The sequence below is a fragment of the Erpetoichthys calabaricus genome, chromosome 10, assembly GCF_900747795.2.
Source record: "Erpetoichthys calabaricus chromosome 10, fErpCal1.3, whole genome shotgun sequence".
Lineage (NCBI taxonomy): Eukaryota > Metazoa > Chordata > Cladistia > Polypteriformes > Polypteridae > Erpetoichthys > Erpetoichthys calabaricus.
Window position 1 is genome coordinate 75,593,231 of NC_041403.2, and position 16,948 is coordinate 75,610,178.

The 16,948-nt window shown below is 34.4% G+C and overlaps 1 protein-coding gene across 2 annotated transcripts in view; it reads left to right on the top strand.

The window, feature by feature from the left end:
- Positions 1 to 16,948, top strand: part of LOC114659159 (coiled-coil domain-containing protein 18-like) — a 70,081-nt gene that overhangs the window by 10,571 nt on the left and 42,562 nt on the right. For both annotated transcript variants that reach the window (XM_028811450.2, XM_051932785.1), the window contains exons 9-14: positions 3,592 to 3,892; positions 6,440 to 6,507; positions 6,995 to 7,122; positions 10,598 to 10,818; positions 12,454 to 12,564; positions 15,499 to 15,630. In XM_028811450.2, the coding sequence (XP_028667283.1) occupies positions 3,592 to 3,892; positions 6,440 to 6,507; positions 6,995 to 7,122; positions 10,598 to 10,818; positions 12,454 to 12,564; positions 15,499 to 15,630 (961 nt within the window). The remainder of the gene's footprint in view (positions 1 to 3,591; positions 3,893 to 6,439; positions 6,508 to 6,994; positions 7,123 to 10,597; positions 10,819 to 12,453; positions 12,565 to 15,498; positions 15,631 to 16,948) is intronic.

Genomic DNA, 16,948 nt, shown 5'->3' on the forward strand with positions numbered 1-16,948 from the left:
CAATAAAAGCTAATCACTGCCACTGTGCCACCCAACACAGTCTTCCTCAGCATCAGTCAGGGTTTTTTTTTTTAAACTGCCTTGAAAGGTTGGCACCACCTAACATACCCAACCATTGCATTCTCTCAATCTAGAGATGCAGTAGTTGTAATTGGTAGTCTTCCAGGATTACTAACAGTTTCCCCACCATTACAGAGAATGAACCCAATAGCCATGTTGCTTACATCTGAAATCTTATTCTTACATTTATTACACTGAGCTTGTGACCATAAGTCTAGACTGACTGCCAAACTAAAAGCTGTATCCAAGGATATAGTTCCCTGTTTACATCATGGTCCAATACAGTGTCAGCAAAACTGCAGCCACTGCACTGATTCATTAGTCAATTTCATAGTCCTCTCCAATCATGATCCAGACCCGAAGGCAACTGAATGCCTCCAATTGCTATAGCCATTACCTCAAGAGAACAAACCAGAGTTGTGTGGGAAACAATCTATGGCCTTAGATTGGGTGGTACTAATTTTCATCCTAACTACATCACACTTAGCAATAAATTATTCCTGTGCACACCTGAGATTACTGTCTAATGAAACCAAGAGGATAACATCATCCTTAAACTAAAGAGTTCCCAAACTGGTTACTCTCAAGTCCTCTATTGCAAGTTGATATCCTCTCTGTGAAGATCGGGAACCTAAGAGGAAGTAAGATGAGTCCTTGCAGAGTTCAACACTAATGTGAACAAACTTGACTTAGGTTCCAGTAATAGAACTCTTGTAAGCTTATCTGTTTAGCATCTAATGTAGTGGTGGCAAACCTATTACATACGTGTCAAATGTAACATGATAATGTACACAATCTCTTGAGTTACCAAAGAAACAAATAACAAAACTATAAGAAATATGAGACCATGCACCACCCAGAGCTGAAAATATATTCTCGCCATCTGTATCAGCACTTAATCTGTCATCACGGCAACCGCAAAAATCAATTGACTTTTAACCGCTGTACCTGAAAGTAATTTTTAAGGCACAAGAGCGATTTCTGCAACTACAGTCTCCAAAATGAGCGCACTATCAGCTTTTGTGTAAAATCAGCTTTTAAATTTGTTGCTCTTTTGAAGTGCACTCATTTATTTTGTGCCAAGAGCCAATTCAACAACGCTGCTGCAGAGGTAAGGAAGTTATTAACCTCAAAGAATATTTTGGTATACCGTCTCGATAGTCTACGAATGGCAGTACTGACGTTGTTACATTGTTACACTTCTACAAAGGGCAAGTAGTCTGCATTTCTAAGGCCCAAATTAGGGATATAAATACTGTATAGCATTGCTCTGATAAACTTAGAAAGTTTCTAGAATAACAGAACTTTTACTTTTATAATTTATAATACATAACACAACATATGATTGGGCTGTATTTTTTTTTAAATAAATGAATATGCAAAGATTTATTTCTCTTTTGTTTTGAGGGGTGGCTGGGGGGGTGACATACTAACAAAATCACGTTAGGCATTTTTAGAATTTGTGACATGACGAGCCCAAAAAGGTTCGTCATCAGTGATCTAGTCCTAAATTAGTGTTGTTGCTGAAAAACTTTAAAAGTTTTATATACACACACACACACAAACACATAAACATATAGCCTCAGTTCCAAAAAAGTTGGGATGCTGTGTAAAATGTAAATAAAACAATTCAGTGATTTGCAAATCTCAAACTCATATATAATATATATATATATATATATATATATATATATATATATATAATCTGATATTCACATATACATGTTTTCTAAAATGCCATATACAGTAAACCCTTGTTCAGTTTATTGAAACAAGGTTATTGGCTTCTGAGAAACCTGTTAACAGAGGTAGAATTATCAGCGAATAACCCGATTATGTGGCCATGTACACCCTTAAGCAGGTTACTGTTTAGGATTTTGTAGTATGCACATGTATGTTGCATTCTGTCAACCTGCACATGTGTTTGTTTTCCACACACTTTCAGTAGCCATGGATAGAAGCATCGACAAAATACATTACTAGAAGTAAATGTTTGGGCTGTTACATTATTCCTTCACCTGAATAAAATAATCTTTGTTATTATTTCATAAAATTGCTAAGTTTATGTTGATGAGTTGAACATCAAGTGCTAAACTCAGTAACTCAATCTCAAGAGCAGTAGGGTAACAGATTAGAAGCAACATGCGCTAAGTAGCTTGATTTAATTTTTATAGTACCAATTAACCTAACTCAGTATCTTACTGAAGTAAAAATACCTATGTTGTTGTTAGTCCAACAGCACTGGGTATAAAGGAAGAAGCACATGTATTGAGACCTTTGCAGGGCTCAATTGCACAGCCAAGCAGAAAAAAGTCTGCTGTGTGCTATCCAGTAACAGAAACGTATTAATAAATTGTCAATTTGACTAAACACAATTTTTTTTGTGTGTTTTAAAAATGTCACAGGCTTCATGCTTACTTTTGGATTCATGATGGCCAATGACAACATTTAACTGTTTTTTGCACAGTTTAATGACCTCAGAACATTTAGACAAAGGAGAACTCCAGATGATGAAACCAGGTTTCTGCCTTGGTTATGAATGTGTATGTAGACGAACTCCCTGAAATCAAAGGAATACTTTAGTGTACCTGAAGGTTAATAAATGTAGAAAATCAAGGTCTTTATGCCTTTTTTGCAAACTTACTTTAACTTAACCTGTTTCATGTTACCTGGAAGGGTCTAAAAGATGGAACAAAGGGCCGCTAAGAAGGCGTCACAAGAACAGCAGACAACAGACATTGTCTGTCTGCCTATACATCATCATCCGATATAATTGTAATTTGTTTTGTTCATCATCCCAGAAGTCCAAAGCTCAGGTAATTAGAAGCATGGACCAGCTAATAAGACCGAATGTGATGTACTAGCAAAAGCAAAATAGAGTTGTTTTCAAAGAATGAGTGAAGTTTCACAGTGGATAAGTCAAGTCCCCAAAGCTGTTACTGAAACTCTACAAGTCACAGCATGCCAGTCGGGGACAAAAGTTGCAGCTACATTTACGCACCTATCCAATCAATGTGGCTTCATCAGTTAAAAACCCTGAATTCTAAATGCTGAAAAGAAGATTAGACATTTGAGATGAGGATGAAGGATATAGGATGGTAACACTATGATGAAAACTGCAGGACTGAATCTTCTGGGACTTATGATAAAAATTGTAGGCGTACAGACTACCTGAATTCTGCTGTAGTTTAACTTGCATTCATTCATCTGCATTAGGAATTCTTCCATTTCTACCTTTTATTTGTTTTTTGTAATTTAAAATTTTCTTTTACTATTTGTACTGCACTTTAAACTTTTTGTGTGAAATGAGTTATATGAATGTTATTATTTTCAGCTTGGGAATAACTTTTACTTTTTGTTTTAATGTACAATGAGTTGTATATGTGTAGAGAATTAACTGATTAAAAAACAAAAAAGACAACCTGACCCTAAACTCCAAAACAAATGCTTATATTTTTAATAGATAAGTGTGCTGCTTTGTCAATTTTGTTTTTTTTCAGATTTTGTGTTATTGATCTTTTTTTCAAACAGGCAGTTGAAGGAGGACATTAGTAAGGAGAACACAGCAAAATCACAACTAGAGTCTGAAAAAAACAAGACATTAAGTCTCCTGGAAGATGCAAAGCAAACAATTTCTAGGCTTGAAAAGGAGCTAATAGACAAGGAAAACATTATAAAAGAAAACAACTGTTTAAAAAATGAAAACGAAGAACTACAGTCAACTTCAAATGACTTAAAGGAAAAACTAATTCGGTTTGAGCAGAAAATGGTGGAGAATCAAGATGAGTTAACAAGTCTTGAATCCATTTTACACCAGTTTTCTTTAAAGGAGGTGTGTGACATTTTTCTTCTGCTAAAGAATGAGATTAAATTGATGCCACTATAATTTTTTGGTAATACATTTTCTTGCCCTGAATACATGTGATGCTATCATTAAAACTAGAGCCTATTTAGGTTGGGAATTGAATATGTGTTTAGCTGATGGCAATTTTAAACTCTGGCAGCAATACTTTCTGTAAGGAATTTTACTGTAATTTACTTTTTAGAACTCTAATTTGTCAAGTAATTGTGCAAATGAAGACAATTGATGTTTTTGTGTTAACCCAATGATATACAAGTAACTAAAAGTTGTATTAGTACTGTTACATTTTGTTTGTATTTGTTTGCCTATATTACTGAAATAATATTTGTACATTAGTGAAACTCGCAGACCTACAATCCTAAAATAAAATTCAAATAAAAAATAAGTTACAGATAAGGAGCTGTTGACACTTTTTGTAGTTTCTAAATAGGTAGTTCTTTCAGTTACTCAGAAAGTCAGAGTATCTTTTATTACTTCTGATGACTAATCTAGAGCAAGCAGGACATTTCTTTTTTGTCAACACATTCTTTGGTTTTCATCATTACAATATACAGCTTGACATCACTGATTTAAGTTTGCCAAGTAGTGGTCTTCAACGAAACTTCAATGAAGGATGTAAAAGCAATGCTTTCATGTGATTTTTAAGTTTAGAGTATTTGATGATCTTCTTGATGGTCACAGTGCATTTCTGTCTTTGGGGTGTTCTTGCAGTGTGTATCCTGAACTTTGCCTTTCATGCCTATGAGCTTGATTTGGTTGGAAGCTTTGCAAATGTTGCTGTTGCCCTTCTTTTTCTTTCTGTCATTATGGTGGTTATCTTTTGGTTTTACAATCAATTGATGTTAACACATGACCACAGGTCACTTCCTTTATTTATGTGTAGCAAAGTTTAATATTCAGTAGCCAGTAGACACAATACTTACACTTGATTATGAATTCAGAATATGTACATACTGTGTCCTCTGGGATTATAAGTACATGGATTTCGGTGGACTGTAGTTTTATTACAGTAAACTTTTCTGGCCACCAGGTTGGTCCAACCTAAAACATTTTGTGTTTCCAGAACATATCCAACAATATGCGCTCAGTAGATGTCACTGCTCTTTTTGTTCTTTATAACATTATTGTGATTATTGCTTGGTTTCTTGATTGCTTTGCTGTAAGCACATGACCAAAGGTCATGGGCACCAGGTTGCCACTACATAAATTGTAGTACTTCTTTCAGTTCATTGTCATTCTTGCATTCTGTCTACTGCACCTTACACCTATCAGATGTTGCTGCCCTTCTTCAATGTTACTGCCCTTCTTCATCTTCCTATTATAGTGTTCTTTGTCACAAAATCAACTTCTGTGATTTGCTTGATGTTCAGAGATGTTGCTGTTCTTGTTCATGTCTTTCTGCCATGTCACTTGGTTTTCTGATCACTTCGCTGTAATAAACACAAGGCCACGGGTCACTTTGCCAAGGTTGCCACTCCTTTAAATATTTTTAATTTCTAGGACATTTCAGTTCTTACGTTTCCAATTAAGACCAAAATCTAGGTTCTAGCCCCAGTAGTTTATGAAACAGACCTTAACAATTTATATATTGATTGGGATTTGGGAAGTCTAACATTTTAAATATGAGATTGAAATTTGACATGATATTGTTATAGTAGCTAACTGTAGCTCTTCACTCAGAAAAGCAGGTTCACCCATTAGTGGTTGAATCGGCATATTTAAAATTAAAAAAAAAAAAAAAAAAATCTGGAATGAATTTGTCTTTAGTAAATATGCACATCTGATCTTGAAAAATATTTGTAAAGGTCTGCAGTGTTAAGAAAGATGAAGAAAACATTCTTTCTATGCTCCTGTTACAGTAGTAAGACTGCATGATGATTTAACAGTTGTTAATACTGTTTCTGCATGGATCTTATATTCTAGTTTTGAATTTCTTGCTGGCTTAGCACCTTCTCTCCATATTAGAGTGGGTTTACCTCTTGGTACTCCTATTCTCCTTGTAGATCCTCAAAGATGTGCATTTTGGGTTATTTGGAAATTACAAATGTATCCTTTTTGACTGTGAGTGAGCTCTTGAAAACATATACCATAGGCTGTTATATACAGTATTGTACAGTTTATTCCATATGTTGTAACTGAGAAAAATTAAATTTGGGAACTTGTGCAGTTCTTCTTCATGTTCTAGCTTAGCTACTTTGTAATATTTTGTTGTTTTTTTTTGGGTCATATTAATAGTTAAATGGAAATAATGTTCATTGAAGTTTATGTACACACTTTTTAAAATTGCTAAACATAGATCTTATGTTTCACCTACGCCAATGCATTTAAAGTTATTTTGTATGTTGTTTGGATTTACACAGTACTGCATTATGTAATTGTTATGATAATAATTATTTTTTGGAGCTGAAATTTGTTGAAATTGACATTTGGTTTAATAACTGTTTCTTTACAATAACAAATTTCTCTGCCACCCTGTGTGGTATTTATAATTTGACGAATGCTTTTTTTCTTCCCCAGAACATTGGGATAAAGACATACGAGAAGAAAGAAAGTCAAAATTTAGAATCATTTGTTCATGATTTAAGGTAGGATAGGATAGTAAATGATTATATTATTTAGAGTCATGTTGAAGTTCAACTTGCTGTACTTTGTTCAATTGTTCAATTATTAATAAAAAATGTTACTGCAATTGCTGTCCTCACGCTAATAGGGTGCACAGTGGACATATTTAATAAGTCATTTGCAACCAAACTTTGAACATTTTTTAGCGTTGGGATAAAAATGGCTTTTCAAGCTTATTTGTCTCAAAATATATGTGAGTCAGAGAGCTGCATGTACTGTCTAAAAAAGTTAAGTTTAAGATAAGTTTAAAAAGAAAAGTTAAAGCCAAGCAGACAGTTTTAAAAAGTGTAAATACTTTTTGCATTTCTCTTCATTCATTTTGACAGGAGTTGTATTATAGTTATCTGTTAGTTTAGCTTTTACAGATTACTTTTGTAAGCAGATATATATTATTTTTGCCACCTATCTGATAATTTATGATTCAATGTACTTACCTTCCTGTTCCTTCAGAATGCAGCTAGAATTGAAAGAGGGTGAGATTAAGAAGCTTCAGACAGAAATCACTTCCTATAAAATGAATGATCATCTGTCTCCGGAAAACCATGAAAATGGACAATACAGCCACTTTGAAAAAACAGGTGGGATGGGCTGTACAATTTCTTTTAATGCAGAAATAAATCTAATTTTTACCTAAATTACAGCAGATGTTTAATATTTTCACATCTGGAATGATTTTCTAAGGATAATTTGTAGTGTCTTCCAAATATTGTATTTATGTTACATTCTCACTGCAACTCAATTCTGATTTTCTTTCAGATATAATTTTTTCTTATACGTGACACAGATCCAGTAATTTTAGAGAAATGTGAACAGCAGTAATTGCATGGAATCACAACCTTTCAGTTTGGATTTAGACCACTTTTGAATATGGTACTTAATCTGAGGTAGATGTATGCCACATAAATATGAGCTGCATCTAAACATTTTAATCAAATTATCTTGAAATTGTGTGCGTTATGTGTGCATCTTTCCAAGGGAGTGTAATAAATGGACAATAACATAAGTAATTGATCGTCCTCAACCAAAAATTGGATGTTAGCCAAAAAATCAGAATTGAGTCTGTTTAGTTGGTTATGGTCGTGCAATGTGAGAATGCTGGTTGTGTCAGAAGATAATGGAACTCAAACTCCCCACTACACACAGTCTATTTTTGCGACAAGTGACAAAGGCTGCTTATAGATGTTGTTGACCAAGTTAAAAATGATATATGAATATTTCTACTGGTTGAAGAATTTTTACCGGTATACTGCATATCCCTACCAGCTATAAGCAGTCACTTTTTATTTTACTGAATTTGTGGAAGTAGTTATCACTGTTAGAAAAGATCTGGGAAATTCCTTTACCTATACAATGCTAGATATACCATGATGAGTGTTTACTTTATTAGCGGCTTTTGTAGAATTTCTGACCCTAGCCACAAATTCTGCATATGACATCTGAATTTTTACACAGTTTTGGAAAGCATTCTGGCATTTTTTATTTTTTTTTTTGGATGGACACTATCTCGCATTTTAGCCTTTGCTATAACCCCCTGGGGATTAAAACATATACTAAATACCAAATTCTCTTGGTGACTGACTAATACTCTTCCCAGAGTACATTTGTGTAGGATGCCCCATTTCTGATTTCCTCTACTGCAGTTTAATGGATTTTTTTCAGTGCTTTTTTATTTTTTCAGTATTTTTTTGTTTGTTTTCACTGAGCCTTTTATATCTTAAGATTTGCTTTGAATGTCCCTTTATCTTCATGTTAAATAATTTGTGTGAGAACCTTTGCTAATAAGTTGGGAACTTTTCCACAGGATAGCTTATTTAACCTGAAACACAGGGTTGAATTCATTGATCTAATTAAAGAAGTTTAAGTTTAGATTCATTGTCGTGTATATAATATATAAAATTCCTTCCTGCATGTCTCCCATTACTTTTTTAATGCATTGTTACTGTGGAAACTGGATAGCACATAACATAAAAAATGAATATGTTAATGCTCATGGAACAATGCAGTCAACCATTTAATTTTTCACAAGTAACTGTCAAAGTAATTCGTTATATATATATATATATATATATATATATATATATATATATATATATATATATATATATGGAACTACTTATGCATTGGCATAACTTTATAGTAAAATAATTTTACAGCATATGATTATAACGAGATCAGAGCTGTTATCAAGCTGATTTGAGGCTTCCCAATGTATAACTGTCAATTACAATACTTGGAAACTTCATTCATGTATACCCGGTTTTCCATGTCAAGAAATAGTGACTTTGTAAACACTTTCACCTGGGATTCTGTGTTCTTGTTGAATAGAAAATTTTAAAGTAACATCAATAGTTTCAAAATTTAAAACAATTTGTATAATGCAATCACTTATTCACAATTTATTTAAGAATAAAAGATTAACCCCCATTCAATCTTTCCTCATAGCTCTTATATCACAGTCTGGGAATCCATTTACTAACTCTCTCTTTTTTTTTTTTTTAAATTTTCTTGAGCTGTTGTGTTCAGTTTTGTTATATTAGAGCTATAATAGCAAAATTTCACATAGTATTCCATATGAGATCCTACTAGGGTATTGTATCACTTTAGAATAAACTGACTCGAATAATACCGGACACGGTACTATGTTGCCAAAATCCTGTCAGCCTGCCTAATAACTTCTGCATACTGTCTAGTGGTGGACAGTCACATGTTCACTAGGATTGCCATATTTTTCTCATTAGTCATATTTTCAAGTTTCAGATCCCCAACCATCCCCCACCACATTCTCCCCCCAATGTTGTACATATAACAATTTTTTTTATTATTTTAAAAATGTTACATTAAATAACATGAACACTTATCTGTTACATATCTGCTTTAATCTGAACTCTGTACCAAACCTTCTATAATGAGTTTACTGATTCTAGAATGGCCTCTATTTTATCTAATTTGCTAACGCCTGCTAAATTTTAATCTAGAGCATTTATGTAAATTAAGAGAGTAGCATTCTAAACACTAATTCTTGATGTATTTCACCCTTTTCACATCATTTGGGTTGGTAGAATTTTCTTCCATCAAAACCTGTTGTTTTCCATGTTTAAGCCAGATTTGCACCCATTTATACACTGTGCTTTGCATTTCTGGGAGGTACAAATGCTTTATTTGATGTGGAGTAGTGTTAATTATGTATATGCAAATGTGCAGTGTGGCCTACAGAGGGTACTTTATAGCAGACCACGAGCTCAAAAATTTAAATCCAAGACAACAAAAAAAAAGAATTTATTATAAATTAAAAAGTAAAATAATTATAGTGGTACAAGGGATAAGAAACACAATATACAAAAATAACATAAAGGAAAATGCCCCTCTAAACTTTTCTGTATGAGGTTTGAAAACTTCACTAGCAGTTGGGTTATCTTGTGCAATTACCCAATTGAATTAGCCACCAAACCCCATGGCACACTCAATGGACAGGTTACCAGAAAAAGCTTTTAAAAACCAGGAGCTACAATCTGGTCATGCACTGAGACTTTTTGCTAGGTCAGAAATCACATTGTGAACTTCAATGCCAAACCCAAAAGAACTCCCCCCTGTTCGCCCAGAGTTTCTCAAGCAATTCTGAACCCTCAGGCTAGGTTTATTGTAGCTCACCCATCTTTTTAAAGTGAGAAGGAGTGATCCAAATATGTTGTATTTGGTCTCCTAACTCCTTGAATAACTTCCATTGTTCCCTTCTGCGCAAGACTTGTATTGGTGCCCCATGTATGGAGTTTTATTCACAGGATTGTGGCACACCACCCTCTGTTGGTGGTGACATGTTGTCACTGGCACCATTACCATTTACCAATGTACTTGGCACAAGGTCATTTTGCATCCCAACTCCAGTACTGCACTGTGCTAGCATCCTTGCAATTAGTGTCCATTCTGGGCCCTTCTTCACAAATGTTTTGCAGCTTATTTTAATGTTTCCTGATTGTTTTTTCTTTTCAACTTTGAGATTAGTGTTCAGGTTTAATCAACATAATAATAACCATTACGTTCTGCTTTCTTTTAAAGGAGAAAGAAAATACCATCAAATGTTACCACTTATCCTTGGTCTAAAAGAAGACAAGAAAAAACTTGAAGATCTTGTTCAGATGTTCCGGAAAAAACAAGCAGAAGCAGAAGTTAAAATTTCATCTTTGGAGACTCGAATGGCCCAGAGGACTACTCAGTTTCAGCAGATACAAGATGAACTTCTAGATAAAGCTGCTGAATCAGTTAAACTGGAAAAAGAGGTACTGTATATGCATATTGTTTATATGCATTTTTAGTAGTTTTTTTTTTACAATATGTTTAGGTAAATCTTTTGGTATGTTACATATTGTCATTTGTTTGAAAATGTCATTTTTTTGATAAAAAATACATTTTAGTTGTATTTTGGTGAGCAATATGAATTTATAAAAGTTTTGGCTAAAACTGGAACATTTTGGTGTTCCTTTTTTCTCGTTCAGTATTAGACAATGAATATATCATGTTTCCATAGAAACATGTAACATGTAACTTTTTTTTTTCTTAAAGAATTTGCATTTTTCATGTTGAAGTTAGATTTTCACAACTGTGGCTTTCATTGATTTGCTCCAGAAACCTGTGGTGTTACATGAAGTGGTTATAATAAAACAACACAAGTCTTACAATAGTGGCCTCCGAGTAACCAGAGGAAATGCGAAAAAGGCCTTAAGACTAACCAAATATATTCATTTCTGAACAAAGAATGTCCCTCAGTATTAAATCACATCATGAGTTGCCATATGAAGCTCCATCGTTTTTAAGCGCCTTGAGCATGTGAAAGGTGCTATATAAATAAAATGTTTTATTATTATTATTATTATAGAGGTTTGGTCATCCTCTTCACTTCTTTCCATGTCCCTACAACATTCCTAGTGGCATGGTTATTGGTAACTAGCTTCATGATTGCTGTACTTGCTATTGTGGTTTGTGGTGCACATGTAGAATCTGTAAAATTATGCATACTGAGGACAAATATGTTTTGCATTGGCGCTGGGACCTACTGCTGCCACTGCTTGAAAACATAGACAAGTTCTGGGACAAACCCACTTTGTCTTGCTAGCCTGCAGTTTGTTTTACAGTCTTTGAGTGCTGAAGACATTTTTCCATTTCCAAGATGAAACTGCAAAAAGGAACTAAAGTAAGCAGGACTGAAAAGGCAGCTTTAATTATAATAAGTTTATTGATCTTGTTAGCTGGAGCATCAAAGAACTTAGCGTTGATGCCTCAAAAATTCAAATGACTGTGTAGTGTTTGAATTTAGATCTTTAAGTTTTCTGAAATTCTTCTTTTATTTGTACTCTTAAGTGCTATAGTAAAGGTGTGTGTGGGGGGGGGGGGGGTGATAAAAACTATAGATATTCCTCAGGTACATGCATTTTTTAAAATAATTTTATTTGAAAGATAATTTTAAGCTAAACAGTTATTGGCATGTTTTAGTTTGTCATTTTATTCCAGCATTTCAATTAGAATTATGGTTTTTATCATAATTCCAGTAGTTTACATGAAAACTCTACATAAGCCAGTCGTAGTGAACAAAGAAATCACATTTGCCTCTGTAAACATAATGAACTTGTTAAACTCTTTCATTTATAATTTTCAAGTGTTTAGACTTACTACTTACATTTTTCTCTATTTTAAATGTTTTAAAGCACATCAGACATGATCCGTTAAATCTTTGAATAAAGTATTTCCAGATTTAAATGCATATTACTATCATTTTCCATTTTATGTTAACAAAGATTACAATGTGTTTGCATTTCAGACTGCAGTTAAAAACGTTTCACCAAGTAATATAAACATTTTTGTAATAGACAATTAAGGTTAAGCCATTATTTTTGATATTATTTTTTTATATTTTTCAGGTGAAAAAGAAAGAAAGCCAAATTTCATCATTAGAGGCACAGCTTGAGGAAAAAATCAGCTTATATTCTACAACAGCAATCCGAATTGCTGACTTGGAGGAGGAACTGGAAGTAAGTTAGGACAGTTTAATCACAATCATCCATTTAGTCTTATTAGTCTGTTCCATATTCATTCCTTCAACTAGTATACAGTAAATCAGATTTTATTTGAAGGTGTTGCAAAGAAAATTTCCTAACCTGCAAGTTACTGTAAAGTTATTTTGCGTGACATCTGTTAATAATATTTAAACTAGCAGAGCTAGAAACATTTTAATCTTTAGTTTTCCATTTAAGTTGGTACTTCTTTTCAATTATTTGTGCATTTATAGTTTTATTGGGTCATTATTGTCATGTGTACAAAGTATAATGAAGTTCTTAGTTGCATGTTCTAATTAAGATGCAATATGTATCCAGGTAACTTTCACTAATGTAGTGCAAAGATGACTCCCAAAAAATAATCACGTTCGTAAAATTGTTTTGTTCCTTTCCTTGCCATTTTTGTTAGGCACTAAGAATCAAAAGCATATGTTTTAACAGATTACATTTTGCAGATGTTTTATATTTTATGTTTTCAGCTATTTGAAGACTAGATTAGAGCATGCTTTACATAAGCTCTGTGTTTATATGTTGATGTATTTTTGAAAGACAATGTGAATTGGATATAAAACAATGTAATTAATGTTGGCCTACACAGTCATTTGCTGTTTTATGCAGGCCGTCTATTTTATGCAGCTTGCAGATGTGATACTCTGTGTACTGCTATATGGAAGAAATGTTTAATATCACTACCAATTTTTGTTATACAAAGCAGACCACTATGTGCCTTTGCGCTGCAGCAATATACAGTAATATGTTCATTTGGTCTATTTGTGAATCTTGTAATGGTTAGTGCTTTTTGTCCAAGAGTTGTGCTGCTTATCACCAAGTGTGATGATTCTGTTGTAGTGTTGATATCTTCCATGTTAACTTCCTGACTGCAGACCTGGGAGTTATGCTTTGCCCAGGCCAACTGAATCTTACCACCACATAATGTGTAATTCCCCCCTCTGGAAAGCAATTGCAAGGCTTTGCTGATGGGCAAAACGAAGCCAGGCTTGAGCTCCACATAGCAGCTTGCATGTTTCAGTTTTATGATCAATTGAAACTATCCAGATAAAACCATGAATAAACTGATCATGCTAATAATGGATTAATTTGGTCAAGTTAGATGTATAGTGGCCTCTGGATAAGTACAAAACAGAGAGGGATGATTTGAAACTGTTAATTAAATTATGGTGATACATATTTTATTTATATTTGTTATTCACCAATTTCCTTTTTATTTTGCTAATTTTAACACTCTGTGCCTTGGCAAAAATGATTACATAATATATTGCTCAGAAATATTTGACTGTTGTGTATCTAGTTAGAAGTATTGTGAATGCAGATGAGTAGACTTAGAAAGAAAGATTTCAGGCCTAACTTGATTGCTTTGGTTTAAAGAATAAGTTTAGTATTTTTCAAGTTGAAGTTATTTCTTCACAAACATTATATGTATTTGCCACATTAAATTGTGTTCTAAAGTTAAGTATTTTCTATAAATTTAAAAAATATCTTGCCCTTACTGATCCTTTAAATGGAGGATATGAGGCATTGAACAAAAGCTTAAAAACTTAGAGATGAAGCAGCAAAATGAAAATATGCTTTCCATGTTTCTGATGGATGTTTGTGACAACAAAACAGTTCAGGAAATAATTATTTTATCACATATTCCTGGTACTATTTTTTTTCTTGTGGGAAGTATATGTATTCTATTTAATTGTATGAGTCCTCACATAAATATGGAACTGAATCAATACAAAACCATGCGGCACGAAAATTTTATTGTGATTTGGTCTGTTGAGAGGAAACCATATCCTGTGGACGTAAAAGGTTGTTGCGCAGAAAGACTAAGTATTGAGCTGTTTTACACAGCTGGCTTCTTTTACAATGGCTGAATCTCATAATGTTGGTGTTTTTTGTTTTGAAATGACATGTATAAATTACTTTACAATAATTGCAAAGCTGGATCAATACTTGACAACTGCCTTGGCTTGAAAAATTGACATATCTGGCAATTTTTAAGATTTTTCCCATGCCCCATATCCTCCATTGTAAGCACCAGTGCTGGAAAGATATTTTTTTAATTTATTAGAAAAATGCAGATATACCATGTTTGTGAAGAAATAATTTTGACTTCCATAATGGTGAACTTATCCTTTAAAATGCAGGGCTATACCCTGGCTGTGTGTACTTAAATAAGGAACAGACTGGACACTTTACTTGTACTTTCAAAACAACATAATTTAGGTCAAACTGTATTAATTTCCTCCATGTCATTTCTTTACACCCAATTGCTTACATACATATTAATATGACAGAGGTGTGCCATATACTCCGACAATAGATTTATAAAAACAACAACAGCAATTGCTTAATAAAGAAAATCTTTTGTTGTGTACAATATATTCTAAACCCCTGTCCTCTCCTCTCTGCATTCTCAGTAGATTTGGTTGTGTATGTAGTTTTTCCTGGGGCTGGAGCGAAGGGAGCTGAAGTGCTACTAACACATGACCTATCCATTGCATCCTACCCTCTGAAACAATTATTTTAATAAATGAGCTGTAGTAGATTTATCTGTATAGCAGGAAATCAAGTGAAAGTACATTTTCAGAAAACAATGTGTACTATACTCCGTATGTGCTTTTTCTCTCTCATGAAATTGAATTCCCAGGTAGAAGTAACCATTGCACCCTGAATATAGTTTTCAATTTTGGTATTTTTTTATGTGAATCTCAAAAGCCATATTTTTATTTAATTAAATCAGTGCTGTAACATTGAGTTAATTCATAGTTAATTCATTGGTATTTTCATGTATGCTGGTGATTTGGTGTAGTACAAGGAATATGTTATGTTTAATTATTAAAGTCATTATTATTGACTGCTTGTACTAGTTGCATTACAGTGACATTTACATTTTCTTTCAAGGGGAAAAACAATCATATCCATTTTCTGGAAGTATCTTTAGGAAAGGAAAAACAGGAGGCTTTGCAGACACGAGAAAATCTAAAAAAAGCCCACATGGATAAATACACTGAATTGGAAAATCAGGTTGATATGGTAAGTTGGAGAACATGCATTATTTTAGTCTGACTTATGGGATGATTAAAATGTGTGAAACAGTGACTATTAAAATTGAGTTTTTGGGCATAAGCTAGTAAGAAGCGATAAGATGAAGGCAGAGGTACCAGTTATGCTACACTGCTTAAAAAAATTAAGGGAACACTTAAATCCCACATCAGATCTCAGTGAATGAAGTGGGAAATCTTTACTGAGTGAGAACAAAATAATGTATCAATGGTCAATGGAAACCAAAATCACTATCACATTGAGGGCTGGATTCAACATCACACCGAAAATAAAAGTCAAAAATTGAAATCGCAAGCTGATCCAACCTGCATGAATTTCACCACAGCAACGTATAACATGACTCAGTATTGTGCATGGCCCCAGCGTGCCTGTGGGCACTCCTGACAATGTCTGGGCATGCTCCTGATAAGACGGCAGATGGTGTCCTGGGGATCTCCTCCCAGACCTCAGTCAGAGCATTGGTGAGCAAATGGACAGCCTGTGGTGCTACTTGGCAGCATCAGATACACAGATTTATAATATTCCAGAGGTTCTTATTTGAGAATCGGGTCTGGAGAAAGTGCAGGCCAATCAATGGCATCAATGCCTTTGTCACCCAGGAACTGCCTTTACACTCTGACCACATGAGGCCAAGCATTGTCCTGCACCAGGATGAACCAAGGCCCCATTGTACTAGTGTAAGGTTTGATAATGGCTCTGAGGATTTCATCACGGTACCTAACAGCAGTGAGGATACAGTTGCCTAGCACATGGAGGTCTTTGTGACCTTCCAAGGATCTGACTCCCCAGACCATCACTGGCCAACTGCCAAACTATTCATGCTGGATGATGATGCAGGCTGCATAACATTCACCACAGAGTCTCCAGACTCTTTCATGTTTGTCACATGTGCTCAGTGTGAACCTGCTCTCATCTGTGAAGAAGACAGGGCTCCAATGGAGGAGATGCCAATTGTGTATTCTCTGGCGAATGCCAATCGAGCTGCACGGTGAAGGGCTGTGAACACAGGTCCACTAGAGAATGTCGGGCCCTCATGCCACCCTCATGGAGTCTATTTCTGATAGTTTGGTCAGAAACATGTACACCAGTAGCCAGCTGGAGGTCATTTTGTAGGGCTCTGGTAGTACTCCTTCTGTTCCTCCTTGCACAAAGGAGCAGATACCGGACCTGGTGCTCCGCTCCAGCTCTACTTGTGTCCAGCTCCCCTGGTGTCCTGGGAGATGCAGCAAACCTTCTTGCGACGGCACATATAGATGTGCCATCCTGGAGGAGCTGGACTACCTGTGTA